The sequence below is a fragment of the Panthera pardus genome, unplaced genomic scaffold, assembly GCF_024362965.1.
Source record: "Panthera pardus isolate Hobbes unplaced genomic scaffold, ASM2436296v1 HiC_scaffold_18, whole genome shotgun sequence".
Lineage (NCBI taxonomy): Eukaryota > Metazoa > Chordata > Mammalia > Carnivora > Felidae > Panthera > Panthera pardus.
The window spans coordinates 30932791-30947239 of record NW_026526743.1 but is presented as its reverse complement, the minus strand read 5'-3'; the positions used below and the strand labels follow the sequence as shown (position 1 = coordinate 30947239).

The following is a 14449-nucleotide window of genomic DNA, read 5'->3' as shown; positions in this document are numbered from 1 at the left end:
TTTTTAAACAAGTCTGTTTATTAAAAGGATCTGAAAATAATAATACAGCTTTCAACATTTAACAAATTTTCAAGATGTTAACAATATGAAACATTAAGAATTTGCTTCAAAAAATCCAGTTTTCTGGATCATTCCAAATCATTCTGTAAAATGCTAATTCTTTTCTTTTTAAAAAACTTTTTAATGTTCATTTATTTTTGTATGAGAGAGAGGGACAGAGCATGAGTGGGGCAGGGGCAGAGAGAGAGGGAATCCAAAGCAGGCTCCAGACTGAGCTGTCAGGACAGAGCCCAACGCAGGGCTGGAACTCATGAACTGCAAGATCACGACCTGAGCTGAAGTCAGATGCTTAACCGACTGAGCCACCCAGATGCCTTGAATGCTAATTCTTTAGAGTCATTACTATTAAGCAATTAACTTTTCACTTCTTTTATCTTTTCTCATTCACATAAAATTCATAAAATCATAGACATCAATAAAATTAAAATACACAAAACTTTAGGAACTAGAAGGGGGATACACACATTTGCCACACCTCTTGTGGTTCAAGGCACTTCTTTATACATGTAATTTACTAGAGTCTCAGCAGGAGGTCACTGTTGTCTCTACTACCTGTGAAATGGGGGTGTGACTTCAATAACATGACTTGTGACATTAAAGAAATTTGGGGTTTTCCATGAGATTCATCTTTATCTTATAAAGTTCTTTGTGTAAGAAGATAAAGAAAATGTAAGAATAGCTATTCTTAGGAATATTGCAACTTTATCTCATATGATATAAAGTTGAGAATAATACGTATTTTGAAAATAGACTAAAGGAGTGTAACACTGAAACTAAAAATAGAACTAGAAATAAAATAAAAAATGAAAACGAACTACACACTTTCCGATAATCTCAACTAGCTAGGCCTTTACTTATATATAAGAGTCAAAATTTGCTGAACTAAAATCTACAGCTGCATCTTCAGATTCCCTTTTATGGAAATATGTTGATATCTGACTAGACCATGAATGTTCTGAGAACATATCCTTATGATAAATATCCTTTTCATCTAAATACTGATTAGACACTATTTAAGATTTATTGTCACGAACCAAAACAAAATTCCACATTAAACAAATCAGAAAGGATTAAAGCATGAATAAATGTCATATGGTAAATGGCAAGAGTGAAAGTGCAGCGAGTTCAGGTTCTAATTAAAATGAAAGACCTGAAAAGGTGAACCATTTTCTTTTATTTTTGAAGATGGTTATAAGTCCATTTAAAGAGTCATTACCCCAAAATTTACAAATCAATAAAATGTACACTAAAAACCCATTCCTAGGTCAACAAGTACCCATCAATGTACAAAGTTTACTTAATCAGTCTCCTTAGCCCCTCCTACTATGTACAACATACACAGAACACCTGACACATCCTGAACATCCTAAGCAATCCTTACAAATTAAATGGATTCTTAGATCAAGAGAAAGATGTGAGTAGAGCTAGGTTACAGTACACTGATGCCAAATCCTTAGCAGCATGTATTTAGTGTAATTCATAGTATAATTCAGTAGATGAATACACCTTACCTTTTATGAATGAGATAGTCCTCTAGGATGTCAAGGCAGCGTACCATCTGAGAGAAGATGAGCACTTTATGACCTCCAGCTTTCATTTTGGGAAGCAATTTATCAATAAGGACCAGTTTACCAGCAGACTGGATCATTGCTTGAAGATGAAAATCAGAAGCAGCTGGATTATACGTATCCCTAAATTCTCCAAGTATTTTCTCTTCAGCACCTGTCAAAGACACGTAAGAAGACAGCCTCAGTGCACAAATGCAGGCAGCCCCCAGTTGCTCTCTTTTAAAAACAAATCAAAATTAGTGTTCCTCTGTGCTTTTGTAACACATTATACTTTTCTGATGATAGGTACACTGTTTTTATTAGTATTATTTATGTTTGTGGCTAAACACCTATCAACACTAGACTATAATTTCATTGAGGATATGGGCAATGTCTTAAAGCATCTTATTATCTGTCGGGACCCCGGGCATAATGCCTTATATAAATTTATGTTTGCTAAATGTTTGTTTTTTTTTTTTAACATTTATTTATTTTTGAGACAGAGAGAGACAGAGCATGAACGGGGGAGGGTCGGAGAGAGAGGGAGACACAGAATCTGAAACAGGCTCCAGGCTCTGAGCTGTCAGCACAGAGCCCGACGCAGGGCTCGAACTCACAGACCGCGAGATCATGACCTGAGCCGAAGTTGGATGCTCAACCGACCGACAGAGCCACCCAGGTACCCCACATGTTTGCTAAATGTTTAATGAATGCTATCAGGGAAAGAATTAATGAAAATGTGGTCTTAACCTTAGGTGAGTAAACATGTATTTTTAAACAAACATCTATTATTTAAATACCAATATGACAGTGATCATCATTGAGGGTGATCACAATTAATCTGGATGTGTCTATGGGTAGGTATCCTTGCTGGCCATCAAAACAAGGACAATTAAGAGGGAAGTCAAGTTATAGGTCTCTGTGATGCATACTTCCTCCAGAGAGTCTAATCAGTATTAAAGGCTCTTTGCCTTCCCTCTGCCTGTCTGATCATTAAAGAATAACAGGATTGAAAGAGAGTTAATTATAGGGCTAAGAAACCATATGTCTTAGATAAAGATGGGATAATATTCCCAGAAATAACTGAAAAGATGTACAGAGAGAATATTAGTAGAGAACTTAATAAGACCTTAAAAAGCAACATGATTACAGCACGAAAACAGACACTAACTGGAGACCTGGACTGCAAAGGGACGAGGGAAAAGAAAAATGTAAACCCAGAGGCCCAAAGGTAGGCTTTGCTGTCTTTGCCCATGAGGAGGATTCTATTGGAGGAGGAAGTCCAGTCCACATTAGACTGAACCAAGTCCTGCTCCTGTAACCTAGCATGCAATCATGGGGCACCCTGATGCTGAAACACCAAGAGTGGTACATCACTGCCTTTCCTCATAACAGCCACTGCAGCTGTAGTGGTGGTGGTGTTGCTGTCGTTAATTCACGAGCATTCGTTCAAAGAAACAAGTATTTGTTTGCAATCCTTGTTAGCTACCTTTGATAAGATATGGATGATTGCAGCACTTCCTGAGCTCCATCATGGTATTGACCAAATTAGGTACATTGGTCTGCCCTGCCCCTTTGGATAAAAAGGAGAAGTTCTTCTCCAAAATAGCCCGGTAGTATTTCTTTTGAATGTTAGTAAGTTCCACTTCAATGATGGTTTCTTCCTTTGGTGCCAGCTTCTTCTCCACATCTTCTTTCAATCGCCTCAACATCATGGGTTTCAGGATAGCCTGAAGTTTTTGCACCTGCATAAAAAATGATGAAAAGATACATAACGTATATGTGCATTTAGTTACAAATACATAAACACAATCACAGTGATAAGAGATTTGATGCCTTTGTTTACAAGGACCAATGAGGATACCTGTTCTTCTGTTTTCAGATCCCCAAATTCTTGCATAAATGTTGATTCGGAAGGAAACCTTAAAGGTTCTAGGAAGTGAAGAAGACTGAATAGTTCTTCAACTGTATTTTGGAGAGGTGTACCAGTCAAAAGCACCTTGTGTTCCTACATGAAGCAAGAATAATTCATGTCACATACCACAGTACTAAAATTATATGAAAGCTGACATAGGTTATCAAATGTTCAATGTTTTTCAAAAGCAAGTATCTTTCCCAACCATAATTTTCAAGAGTCAACTCAAAATACATCTCTACCCACAAATCTTCACTAATTTTTCAATTGCTTTTTTAAAAACTCTTATCATTCTTGTAATACTTCCCTTTTACAGGTTATTTTTACCTATTCATGCTTTTAAAAGAAAATTTCTAAATAATTAACAAGCATATTTTATATTTTCTCAAAGAAATAGAACTTTCAAGAACAAAGAAGCTATTTGTTTCTTTAGTACTCATTCTTGGCATGGTAATTTGTATGCAAAATGGTTCTCATTCTTTATCATTTGGCTAAACATCACTGGACTTTTCACAGAAGAACAAGCCTCAAATCATTAAGACTACAATGCAACAATACGAAGAGCTGACTGGAATATGCTTCTAAACTAGAGTTGCATTACAAACTGAACATAATAGTAATAGGAAATAGACAAGATATTTCTGATGATAGTATGAATTATCATTTAAAATTTGATTTGACAGTATCTCTAAATCCCCAAGCTAAATATTTGTATATGTATCTGTATATCTGCATATGTAGGTATACGCCAGTAAATGTTTAGTCTAGAAAGATATACACTCATCTATAAACACTGGAGTGGGGAGTGGAACTAGGGGGTGGGCATCAATGGGGCATAAAAAGAAGGACTTCAATGTGTTCCTGTATGTAGTTCCGCATACTGGAGTGACTTGTTCAAGTGTCCATGTACTAATTATGTGATGTTAATTAAATGAAAATGTTAAAAAAATGGAAAAGACTCTGATTTGAAATAAGCAAACACACTAGCAAGAAGACTTTAAAAAATGCCATTTATTAATTGTAACCAATATATGCTGAGCATGTGAAATTTTGTTCCTTAGTAATTAAACCGTAAGAGAAAACAGAAAAAACCTCAATTACCAGACAGAAATCAGATATAACCATCTTCTAAAACTTAAAAAGGAGTACATTTAGCATTAGCTCTCTGCCTTTGCATTTCACTACGTAGCTAAGAAACTGAATTAAGTCAAAATAACGATAAGTTACTTACCAGATTCATGAGTTTCAGACCTTCAAGAAGTTTACAATTTTTATTCTTTAACCTATGTGCTTCATCAATAATCACACATCGCCATTCAATTGCATTTAGCTCTCCACAGCCACCAAGAATCATTTCAAAAGTGGTGATGATGGCTTGGAATCTGTAAGCTCCTCGAATGATACGCCCCTAGAAATTTATTATCAAATACAATAATTTGCTAGAATGTCTTCATCACAATTTTTAATTCCTGTCAAATTGCATAAAAATACATCTAAAGACATCTGCTACATTTTCCACTGAAATTTTTACATATGCATATATTTTCTTTAAATGAGGACATTTAGCATTAAAACTATATTATAGTGTTTTCAAGAATAATGTAAAAAATGTATACCAACACAATTATTTAATTTATAATTATATTCAAGTAAGTATTCCCTGATAAAATGTTTTATAGTTTTTAAGAGTTATAGTAACAATTTTAGATCAAGAAAGAAATGGCCATTACAAAATCTGGCCAGTGAAATTTCAATTTTAACATTTATCATTTATATCCATGAGTTCACACATACAATGGCAAATAAATAGTTGATATCAAAATTAACCACCTGAGCCATGTATTCAGCAAATATTTATTGCGTGTCTATGTGCCAGGCCCTGCTCCAGATGCTGGAGATATGGCAGTAAATGAAACAGAAATAATTATCCAAGTGGAACTTACATCCCAATGATTCAAATTCAGGACACAGCCATTGAGAAAAAAACAAAAATTTTTTTAAAAAGTTACAAAGTGATAAGCGCTGTGAAATAAAACAGGGATAAATAATAAGTGTAGGGTCAGAGGTGACCACTGTAATGTTATGAATTGGCTGGGAGGCCATTACTAAGAAGTGACATTTGAGCAAAGTCCTGAAGACGAGGGAGAAACCCAGGCGATACCTAGAGATCTAGAGGAGAAAGCATTCTTGGAAGGAGTAGCCAAGCATGAAGGTCCTCATGTGGGAATATCTTTGGCAGTCTTCACGTAATAGTAAGAATGCCAGAGTGGCTGAAACCTGCTGAGTGTGAAGGGGATGGAGCTGTGCTGGGACATGAAAGTGTGCTAAGGACTTGGCTCTTTCTCTGAGCAAGAAGCTATTGGGGGGTTCTGGGACAAGAGTAACATGGTTTGACATGTATTTTAAAAGAGTAATTTTGGCTTCTATGGTAAAAATAGTCTGAAAGAGGCCAGGGACAGATCATAGAGGCCCATTAAGGGACTGCCATAGTAATCCAAGCAAGAGATCATCATGGGAAGTCATGAGAAGTATTCAGTTCTAGATGTATTTTGAATGGAGATCCCAAAGGATTTGAAAGGAGATATACCTAATGGATAGGTATAGAGTGAGATAAAGAGGATTCAAGCTTAACTGCAGAATTTTTTTATCTTTTTTTTTTTTAATTTTTTTTTTAACGTTTATTTATTTTTGAGACAGAGAGAGACAGCATGAACGGGGGAGGGTCAGGGAGAGAGGGAGACACAGAATCTGAAACAGGCTCCAGGCTCTGAGCCATCAGCACAGAGCCTGACGCGGGGCTTGAACTCACGAACCGTGAGATCATGACCTGAGCCGAAGTCAGACGCCCAACCCACTGAGCCACCCAGGCGCCCCCAGAATTTTTTTATCTTGAACAATTAGAAGGTGGTGCTGCTATTTGCTACAAAGAGAAAACTCAGGATTTTGGACATGTTATATTTGAGGCGACTACTAGATATCCAAGTGGAATAGCTGAACAGGCATTTGGATAGGACTCTGGAATTCAGGAAAGAGGTTAGAGTTGGTGATAAGATTTGGGAGCTTCTAGCAGTACAGATGGTACTCAAGTTGTAGGACTGAATGGAGCCTCTGATGGAGTAAGTACGGATATGAAAGAGTCTGAAGATGGAGCTCTGGGTCACCCCCAAGTTCAGATAGGGAAGATAAGAAGGAACCAGTAAAAGGGGCTTCAGAAAGAATGGGTAATGATATAGGACAGCACGACAACCTAGAAGCCAAGTCAAAGGAATGTTTAAATGGGACTGAAAACTATACATTATTAGGGATTAGGAGAAATGAAGGGTTAAGAAAGATTGTATATCTTTCTGATTTAGGGTTTAATTCCTACTATTGATCATATACAGTGGCCATTAAATTGATCCAGTAGAATATTATTAGAATAGGGGTAAAGTGTAAGTCCATGGCATTTACACAGCTCTAACAACCTAGGATAGGATGCTTTCAGTTAAATTGACATCACAATGTTTAAGAATAAGAGCTTTTGAGTCTAAGTGACCTGGGTTTATTAATCCCAGTTTTGGTGGGGTTTTGGAGGAAACTATATAACTTCTTTATACTTCAGTTTCCTCATTTGTAAATGGGGCTAATGTTATTACCTATTTACAAGGTAGGCATTACAAAGATTAAGCAAAATACTGTCTCTAAAATGTATGGCATACTGCCTGGCACATGGTAATTACTCAATAAATATTTGTGATTATTAGTATTATTATCTCTGTTACTTTTTTCAGGGTAATTCAGAAAATGTTAGCATAATTTTACTGCTACTATGATAGAAGGTAAATATTCAATTAATTTATATTAAAATATACCTGAAAGAGCTCATAGTTAAATCTGTACTTATTTATTTATTTTTTAGATTTTTTTTTTTTTTTAACATTTATTTTTGAGAAATAGACAAGAACGAGCAGGGGAGGTACAAAGAGAGAGGGAGACACAGAATCCGAAGCAGGCTCAGGCTCTGAGCTGTCAGCACAGAGCCTGACGCGGGGCTCAAACCCACAAATCCGTGAGATCATGACCTGAGCTGAAGTCAGCTGCTTAACCGACTGAGCCACTCAGGTGCCCTTTGAATCTGTATTTAAAGCACAAATCTATTTATCTCATCTTTAAAGGAGACATTTTTACCTTTTTAAATTTTAAACCTGTCAGAAAGTATTTTTCCAGAATGTATAACATTTACTACAAAAATATAATATTTTATATATACTATTCAGTTTATAACACATCAAGAATCTTTTAGCTTTTAGGCTCTCATGTTCATACCAAGCTCACATGAGACATCTATTAAAATTGCAACCCTGTTAAACATCTCTTAAGCTCCCAAAGTTTTAATTATGCCTTTTATATATACTATACATATATAGTATATATAGAACTATATACATATATAGTATATATAGAACTAAGTCAATCATAATCATTTTTATGATACCATGCAGCTCTTAAATTCTACAAATGTATGACTGGGAAGAATAAAACACTATAGAAGGAAATCAAACTATAATCTAACTGAAATGTCATAGGCTTGAAAGGTACAAAGGTGACAGTTTCAGTATAACTGAGGAATAACTAAAGGGTTAAACAGATGCTTTATTTCATAGGAGATGTAATTGTTTCAACCATAAAAGAAGGACAATGAGGTTGAAGGAACTAAATCAATTAATCCGTCCATTTTCAGCCTCCAATAGGTAGAAAATCAGTTACACTTGGGAAGAAAAGCAGTAGAAGGCTGGGCACATTACCTTACTTCAAACTGTATCATATCCCTTGACCTGGCCATGTGTTATAATGAGCCTTATAAAATAAAAGAATCAGTGAAAGAAAAATAAAATGTTAAGGTGCTACTGAGGCAAAGTGTCAGGCAATACACCTATTCCAATTAAAAAGTATAATTTGTGTGAACTATGTTTTTATTGATTTTGTTATTTCTTAATAAAATTCTTAATCTAAAAGAGTCCTATTACCTACCACTCAGAACTGCAATTAGCACTTAATGCTTTCTAGATTTAACTTTCTGCTAGAAAATTCTTTATTATGATGTCATCTCTTAATTTTATGATGTGTGTATTTAGCTGAAAAATAAGAAATCTCCTACTCAAGAGTAAGAGGCCAAAGGAAAACAGAAAATGTGCCTTTAGGATTTAGGGGGAGAAGCAAGCCACCAAATCACCACAGTACTGGAATAACCAATCCAAACAGGAAAAAGATATAGAAGTGTGCTTGTATCTGCATACAAAACAAACAAACCAAACTTTAAAATATGTCTAAAAATCAAAATCCTTTGAACATGAAAGAGAACCTAGGTTTTATCTGAATAGGCATTTAAACCCATCGTGTTCACTGAAGATTTAAATTTTTAAAATGGAGGGGAGAAAACTGGAGGATGATCAAAGAAACAAATACTATTCTAAAAATAAATTTAATGTGCATTTAAAAGCAATCAGTAAAACAATTATTCTAGTTGAAATATTAGGGATACAATCAAATTAGTACATTTGTATAAATCGTCACACTTTATAGTGAACTAGAACATGAACCTAATTCCTTGTCATTGTTCTCTTCAGCTACTAAAATTCATTGGAAAATAGATATGATGAATAGAGCCTGAACAAAGACGTTTGTAGGCAAATAATATGCATCCTTAATTTGAAAACAATGAATGTGTAGTAATTAGCTTTTTCAAACCTGACCTTTCAAACAACCAACAAAATCACCAGCAACACACCTGTGAGTCCCTGAAGTACATCTCATATTGCTGTATCATCTGTCTGCTAATCAGGCTCCCATGGTAAACCACAACATTAATATCAGTCCATGTACGGAATTCTCTCTCCCAGTTTGCAATAGTAGAAAGTGGAGCGATAATCAGGAAAGGTCCTCTTATACCAGTCAGAAGGATTTCGTAGAGGAATGTAATTGACTGAATGGTTTTGCCAAGACCCATTTCATCAGCTAAAATGCAGTTTCGTCTGAAATAAACAAATATATTATCCATGTATACATTGGGTTTTTCTGTACACTACAATGTCTTTAAAGATAAATATTCAGAAATAATCAAAGATCAAGTTAAAATACTTGCATTTATAAAAAATAAAAGTTGCTGAAGTGCAGAATAGGCATATCATTATTTATATATATAAAGTTATAATTTTATTATAATCCTGATGAGGGAAAACTGTAGATTTTTGTAGCTCCAAAATAAAGATATCACCCGTTAGAGGTATGATTTTGTTAAAGAATGAAATGGCAAGAGTAAGGCAAACTAAATATATTATTTTTTCAGGAAGCATTTATTAAATACCTTCTATTATCTCAGGGACAGTATGAGAAGATAGGATACAAAAGAAATAGAACATGTTCTCTGCCTTCCAGGGGCTTGTATCTATTAGAAAAGCAGACATGCAAATAGATAAATAAATAAACAACCAACCAAACAGTTATGCAATGTGCTATCACAGAAGCACAAATAAAGCACTGTTTTTCAACTTTGGCTGTGCATTAGAAGAACCTGAAAGCCTGAAAGAAACACAAGATACCCAGGGCTTTCCCCTACACATTATGATTCAATGTGTATGGAGTAGGATAAAAGCAGCTATAATTTAAAAAAAAAAAAAAAAAAAAAGTTCCACAGATGATTATAAGGCCAGTTGAGAATCATCAGAGTTAAGTTTATTAAGAAGCTCAGAGGAGTAAGTGTCCAACTCTGGCAAAAAGAGAGAGTAGAAGAGATCTCTTTCAGAGAAGAGGTTAGTAATGGGTAGGATTTTGCCAGAGAGCACAGCAAAGGAGTAGAGGTGTAAAGAACATGACCAACTGGGAGACTACAAATATGGTTTTGAGATGAGGGTAAAAGGAGGGGGTATTATTGAGATATGAAGAGGTCATAAATGAAGAAGGTTAGACATCATTCTGTTATGCAATGGGAGTCAGTGAGAAGTTTTAAAGAAACCTGATGAGATTGGGTTTGTATTTTGAAGTTTACTCCGGTTCCACTGTGGTTATTAGAAGGTGAGGTGACTAGAAGCTGGGACACTAATTGGTGAAGTACTGTAATAATGCAGGAAACAATGATGGGCACTTGGACTAAGGAAGGGGGGCAAAGAGGAGAGAAAGTTAATTATGACTCGGAACGATTTAGACTTAGTGACCAACCAGATATACGTGGTATCCGATGACAGCCAGATTTCAGTCTGGTTGACTAAACGAACTGTATTATTGTTAATTTATTTTAAGTAGGCTCCACACTGAACACGGGGCATGAATTCACAACCCCAAGATCAAGAGTTGCATGCTTTACTGACTGAGCTAGCCAGGTACCCCTGAACGGTGTTATTCTTAACTGAAATACAAAATATGGAAGAACAAGAAGTTTGGCATGGAGGAAACAGGAAGTGATATGGTTAATTTTGAATTTTGTGTTTAAAGAATTGGTGAGATAGACTTTAAGGGTAGCAAGAGGCAAAGGGAAATATGGGCTTGGAGTGAGTTCAAGGTCTTAGTTAGAGATAAAGATACGAGACCATTAGGATGTTGTTGATAAGTGAAGGCACAAGGGGGGGTGGAGAACAAACCTGTACAAGAAGAGAGCAACAGAGGAACTTCAGGAGGAAAAGCAATACTGAAAGGGCAGGCAGAGGAAGGAAAACCAGCAGACCTGAAAGTCACAGAGTCTGGACAGAGTCACACTATGGAAGCTGCTGGGGGCGAAAATGGGGGAAAGTTTACAGAAGGAGCAATTACTACACAAATCACAAATCAAGAATTTGCAGCAGGGACACAGCAAATTAGGGCTGAAAAATACCTCATGGATTGGGAAACAGAGCGTTACAAAGATAGAGAATCAAATCCAAACAACAGGTTTAGAGAGAGCTGGAGATGAGGAAATGGGAAGAGACCATATGGCCTGTTCTTCCTAGAAATTACAAAGAGGGCTCGAGGCAGCCAGAAGGAGAAACAGAGCCAAGAAGAGAAGGTTTATTCTTTTCTTTCTTGTATTTTTACAACAGGTTAAACCCAGATTTGTTCGCAGAGTGAAGGGACAGCACTACTCTTGAGAGGGCTTGAAGAAGTGACAGAGGTGTGAGAGTTGATCGAAGTGAGGTTCTGAGAAAACTGGATGAGCTGCATCTCAAGAACGTAGGTAGCAGCTTGAGTCTTCGTCCTGGGGAGGCACCTTTTAACTTCTGGTACATGAGGATGGGGTAAGAAAAGCTAAGAACGGAGCTACGTTTGTAGGCCTGGCTCTGAAGGCAGGCAGGAATCTGAACAAGCTCACCTGTGGGCCCTGGGCTCCTCTACGGAGCAGTCACATGGGCAGTGAGAAGGGCTGGGCTGTGATAGAGGGCTGTGAGGGAAGTGCTGAAAGTTTAAAACAAGCAGTGGAGGCCATGGGAAGGGTACTGATGAGGGAATACAAGTAAAACAATATTTTGTTAACTATTTTACCCGGAAGGTTCTCCTGAGAAAAATGAAAGTCAATATTTAGAAAATATAAACTAGAAGAGTGCTGTGTGAGGTAACAAGTCCCCCCTAACTCCATATGACTGCATCTCATGACTCCCCATTACTCAGTGTAACAACTCAGAAGAATCAAGTGAGAAGTAAAAACACAGAAGAATGATTCTGAATAAAAGCATCATCAAATTTTGCTGTTATTACTAATAACAATGCCTTATTGTTTGCTCTTTTGTATACACCACCACACTTTCTCAGTCATGGGTCTGTTTTTCACTTCTTTTGCAATTATATTTTCTTCTCAGCAAAAAAGTGAGATAATGTTCCACACAGCATTTTGAACAACATGGAAAATAATTAAAGGGGTAAATTCATTACTAGGTTCTTACATTTTGATTTCTGCTTCTGTTTTTTTGTTTTTTTTTTTAAGTAGGCCCCATGCCCAGCGTGGGGCTTGAAGTTATGGCCCTGAGACTGAGAGACTTGCATGCTCTACTGACTGAGCCAGCCAGGCACCCCTTATATTTTGATTTCTACTCCTCATCAACTGCTGACAAACTGCTTCTTGAAGACTTAAATAATAAACCTACCTAATTCTTACTGGTATAATTGCTCACACTTTACTAACCAGATTCAATTCCTGGCAGACAGCAGTCTAAGCTGATAAACTGAAAAATACTTTGTAACACAACAGATGTTTTATGATGGTAAGAAAAGTATTTCAAATTTTATTATTAATCATTTAAATTAATTAATCATCTTAATTAATCATCTGATTGGCATACCGTTAAAGGAAGGAACTGAAGTCAAAATCCTAAATTGTAATTTATATATTTTCCTGAGGTAATCTCACTTTTAATAATAAAAACTCCATGACAGTAACAATACAGCAACATCAGTACCTATTTTACTTAACATATTTTGACACAAATAATAAAACAACACAATTTTTTTCTATTAAGATGTACTACCTACCTATTGTACCAATTGAATAAGAGCCAGTTGAGTCCTTCCAGTTGATATTCCCTGAGTTGATTGCCATTTTTATAGTCCCTGGATTGATCAATTTTTTTCCAAATATTAGCGGGAGGACGATCCTTTAGAAAAAAAAAGAATGATGTATTTCAGAGTTTTTTAATCTTCCATACATCTCATACATGGTAAAAGCATTGCTTTTAAAGTAATTATAGAAGCATAACATTACATAGTGTTATGACAAAATTTTACAAACATCTAGAGACCAAGTTAGCTCTGCACAAACTCTTCCAGAAAATTGAAGAAGGCAGCATATGTCAACGCATTCCATGAAGCCCTGATACTAAAATCAAAGATATTACACAAACTCACTACACACAATATCTCTAATGAATACAGATGCAAATTTCATAACACAATTTTAACAAATGGGATCCAATATTGAAAAGGGTAATACATCATGACCAAGTGAATTTTTCCCAGGAATGGAAGGTAGTTTAAATTTGAAAATTAATGTTGATCAACAGACAAAAATAGATAATCTCAAAAGATGCAGAAAAGGGATTTAAAAAGTCTAATACCTGTTCCTGATAAAAATTCTCATTAAATTTTGAATAGATGGGAACTTCCTCACCTGATACGGTACATCTACGAAAAGAGCCAAAGCTTACATCGTACTTAATGATTAAAGACTGAATGTTATCTCCTTAAGAATGGAAAAAGGTGGGGTGCCTGGGTGGCTTGGTCGGTTAAGCGTCCGACTTCGGCTCAGGTCATGATCTCACGGTCCCTGAGTTTGAGCCCTGCGTCGGGCTCTGTGCTGACCGCTCAGAGCCTGGAGCCTGTTTCGGATTCTGTGTCTCCTTCTCTCTCTGCCCCTCCCCTGTTCATTCTCTGTCTCAAAAATAAATAAACGTTAAAAAAAAATTAAAAAAAAAAAAAAGAATGGAAAAAGGTAAGCATGTGCACTGTCCCCACTTTTATTCAACATTGTACTGCAGGTTCTAACATGTGCAATCAATCAAGAAAAAGAAATAAAAGGCATTAAGATTAGAAATGAAGAGGTAAAACTAAATTCGAAGAAGACATGATTTGTCTATGGACAAATCCTGTGGAATCTACAACAAAGATAAACTAAACAGTGATTTTATTAGCAAGGTTGCATGACACAAGACCAATATACAGAAAACAATATTCTACATCATAGAAACAATTACAAACACATTAAAAATTATCATAACAGCATCCAAAATATGCACTATTTAGGAATACATCTCACAAAATCATGTAAGAGTGGTATATTTAAAACTATAAAACATTGCTGAGAGAAATTAAAGAGGTAAATAAATGGACTTTCAGAGACTGAGTCTCAACATTATTGTTAATACCTTCCAACTGAAAAACAGATTCAACATAACCCAACCAAATCCCAGCAATGTTTTTGTAGAAATTGACA

General features: G+C 35.9%; 1 protein-coding gene across 11 annotated transcripts in view; it reads right to left on the bottom strand.

Annotated features, from left to right (window-relative positions):
* Nucleotides 1–14449, bottom strand: part of CHD9 (chromodomain helicase DNA binding protein 9) — a 233692-nt gene that overhangs the window by 64371 nt on the left and 154872 nt on the right. For all 11 annotated transcript variants that reach the window (XM_019455939.2, XM_053906106.1, XM_053906109.1 and 8 more), the window contains 6 exons: nt 12994–13115; nt 9290–9533; nt 4754–4930; nt 3472–3615; nt 3097–3352; nt 1572–1782 (listed from right to left, as the gene is read on the bottom strand). In XM_019455939.2, coding sequence (XP_019311484.2) covers nt 1572–1782; nt 3097–3352; nt 3472–3615; nt 4754–4930; nt 9290–9533; nt 12994–13115 — 1154 coding nt within the window. The remainder of the gene's footprint in view (nt 1–1571; nt 1783–3096; nt 3353–3471; nt 3616–4753; nt 4931–9289; nt 9534–12993; nt 13116–14449) is intronic.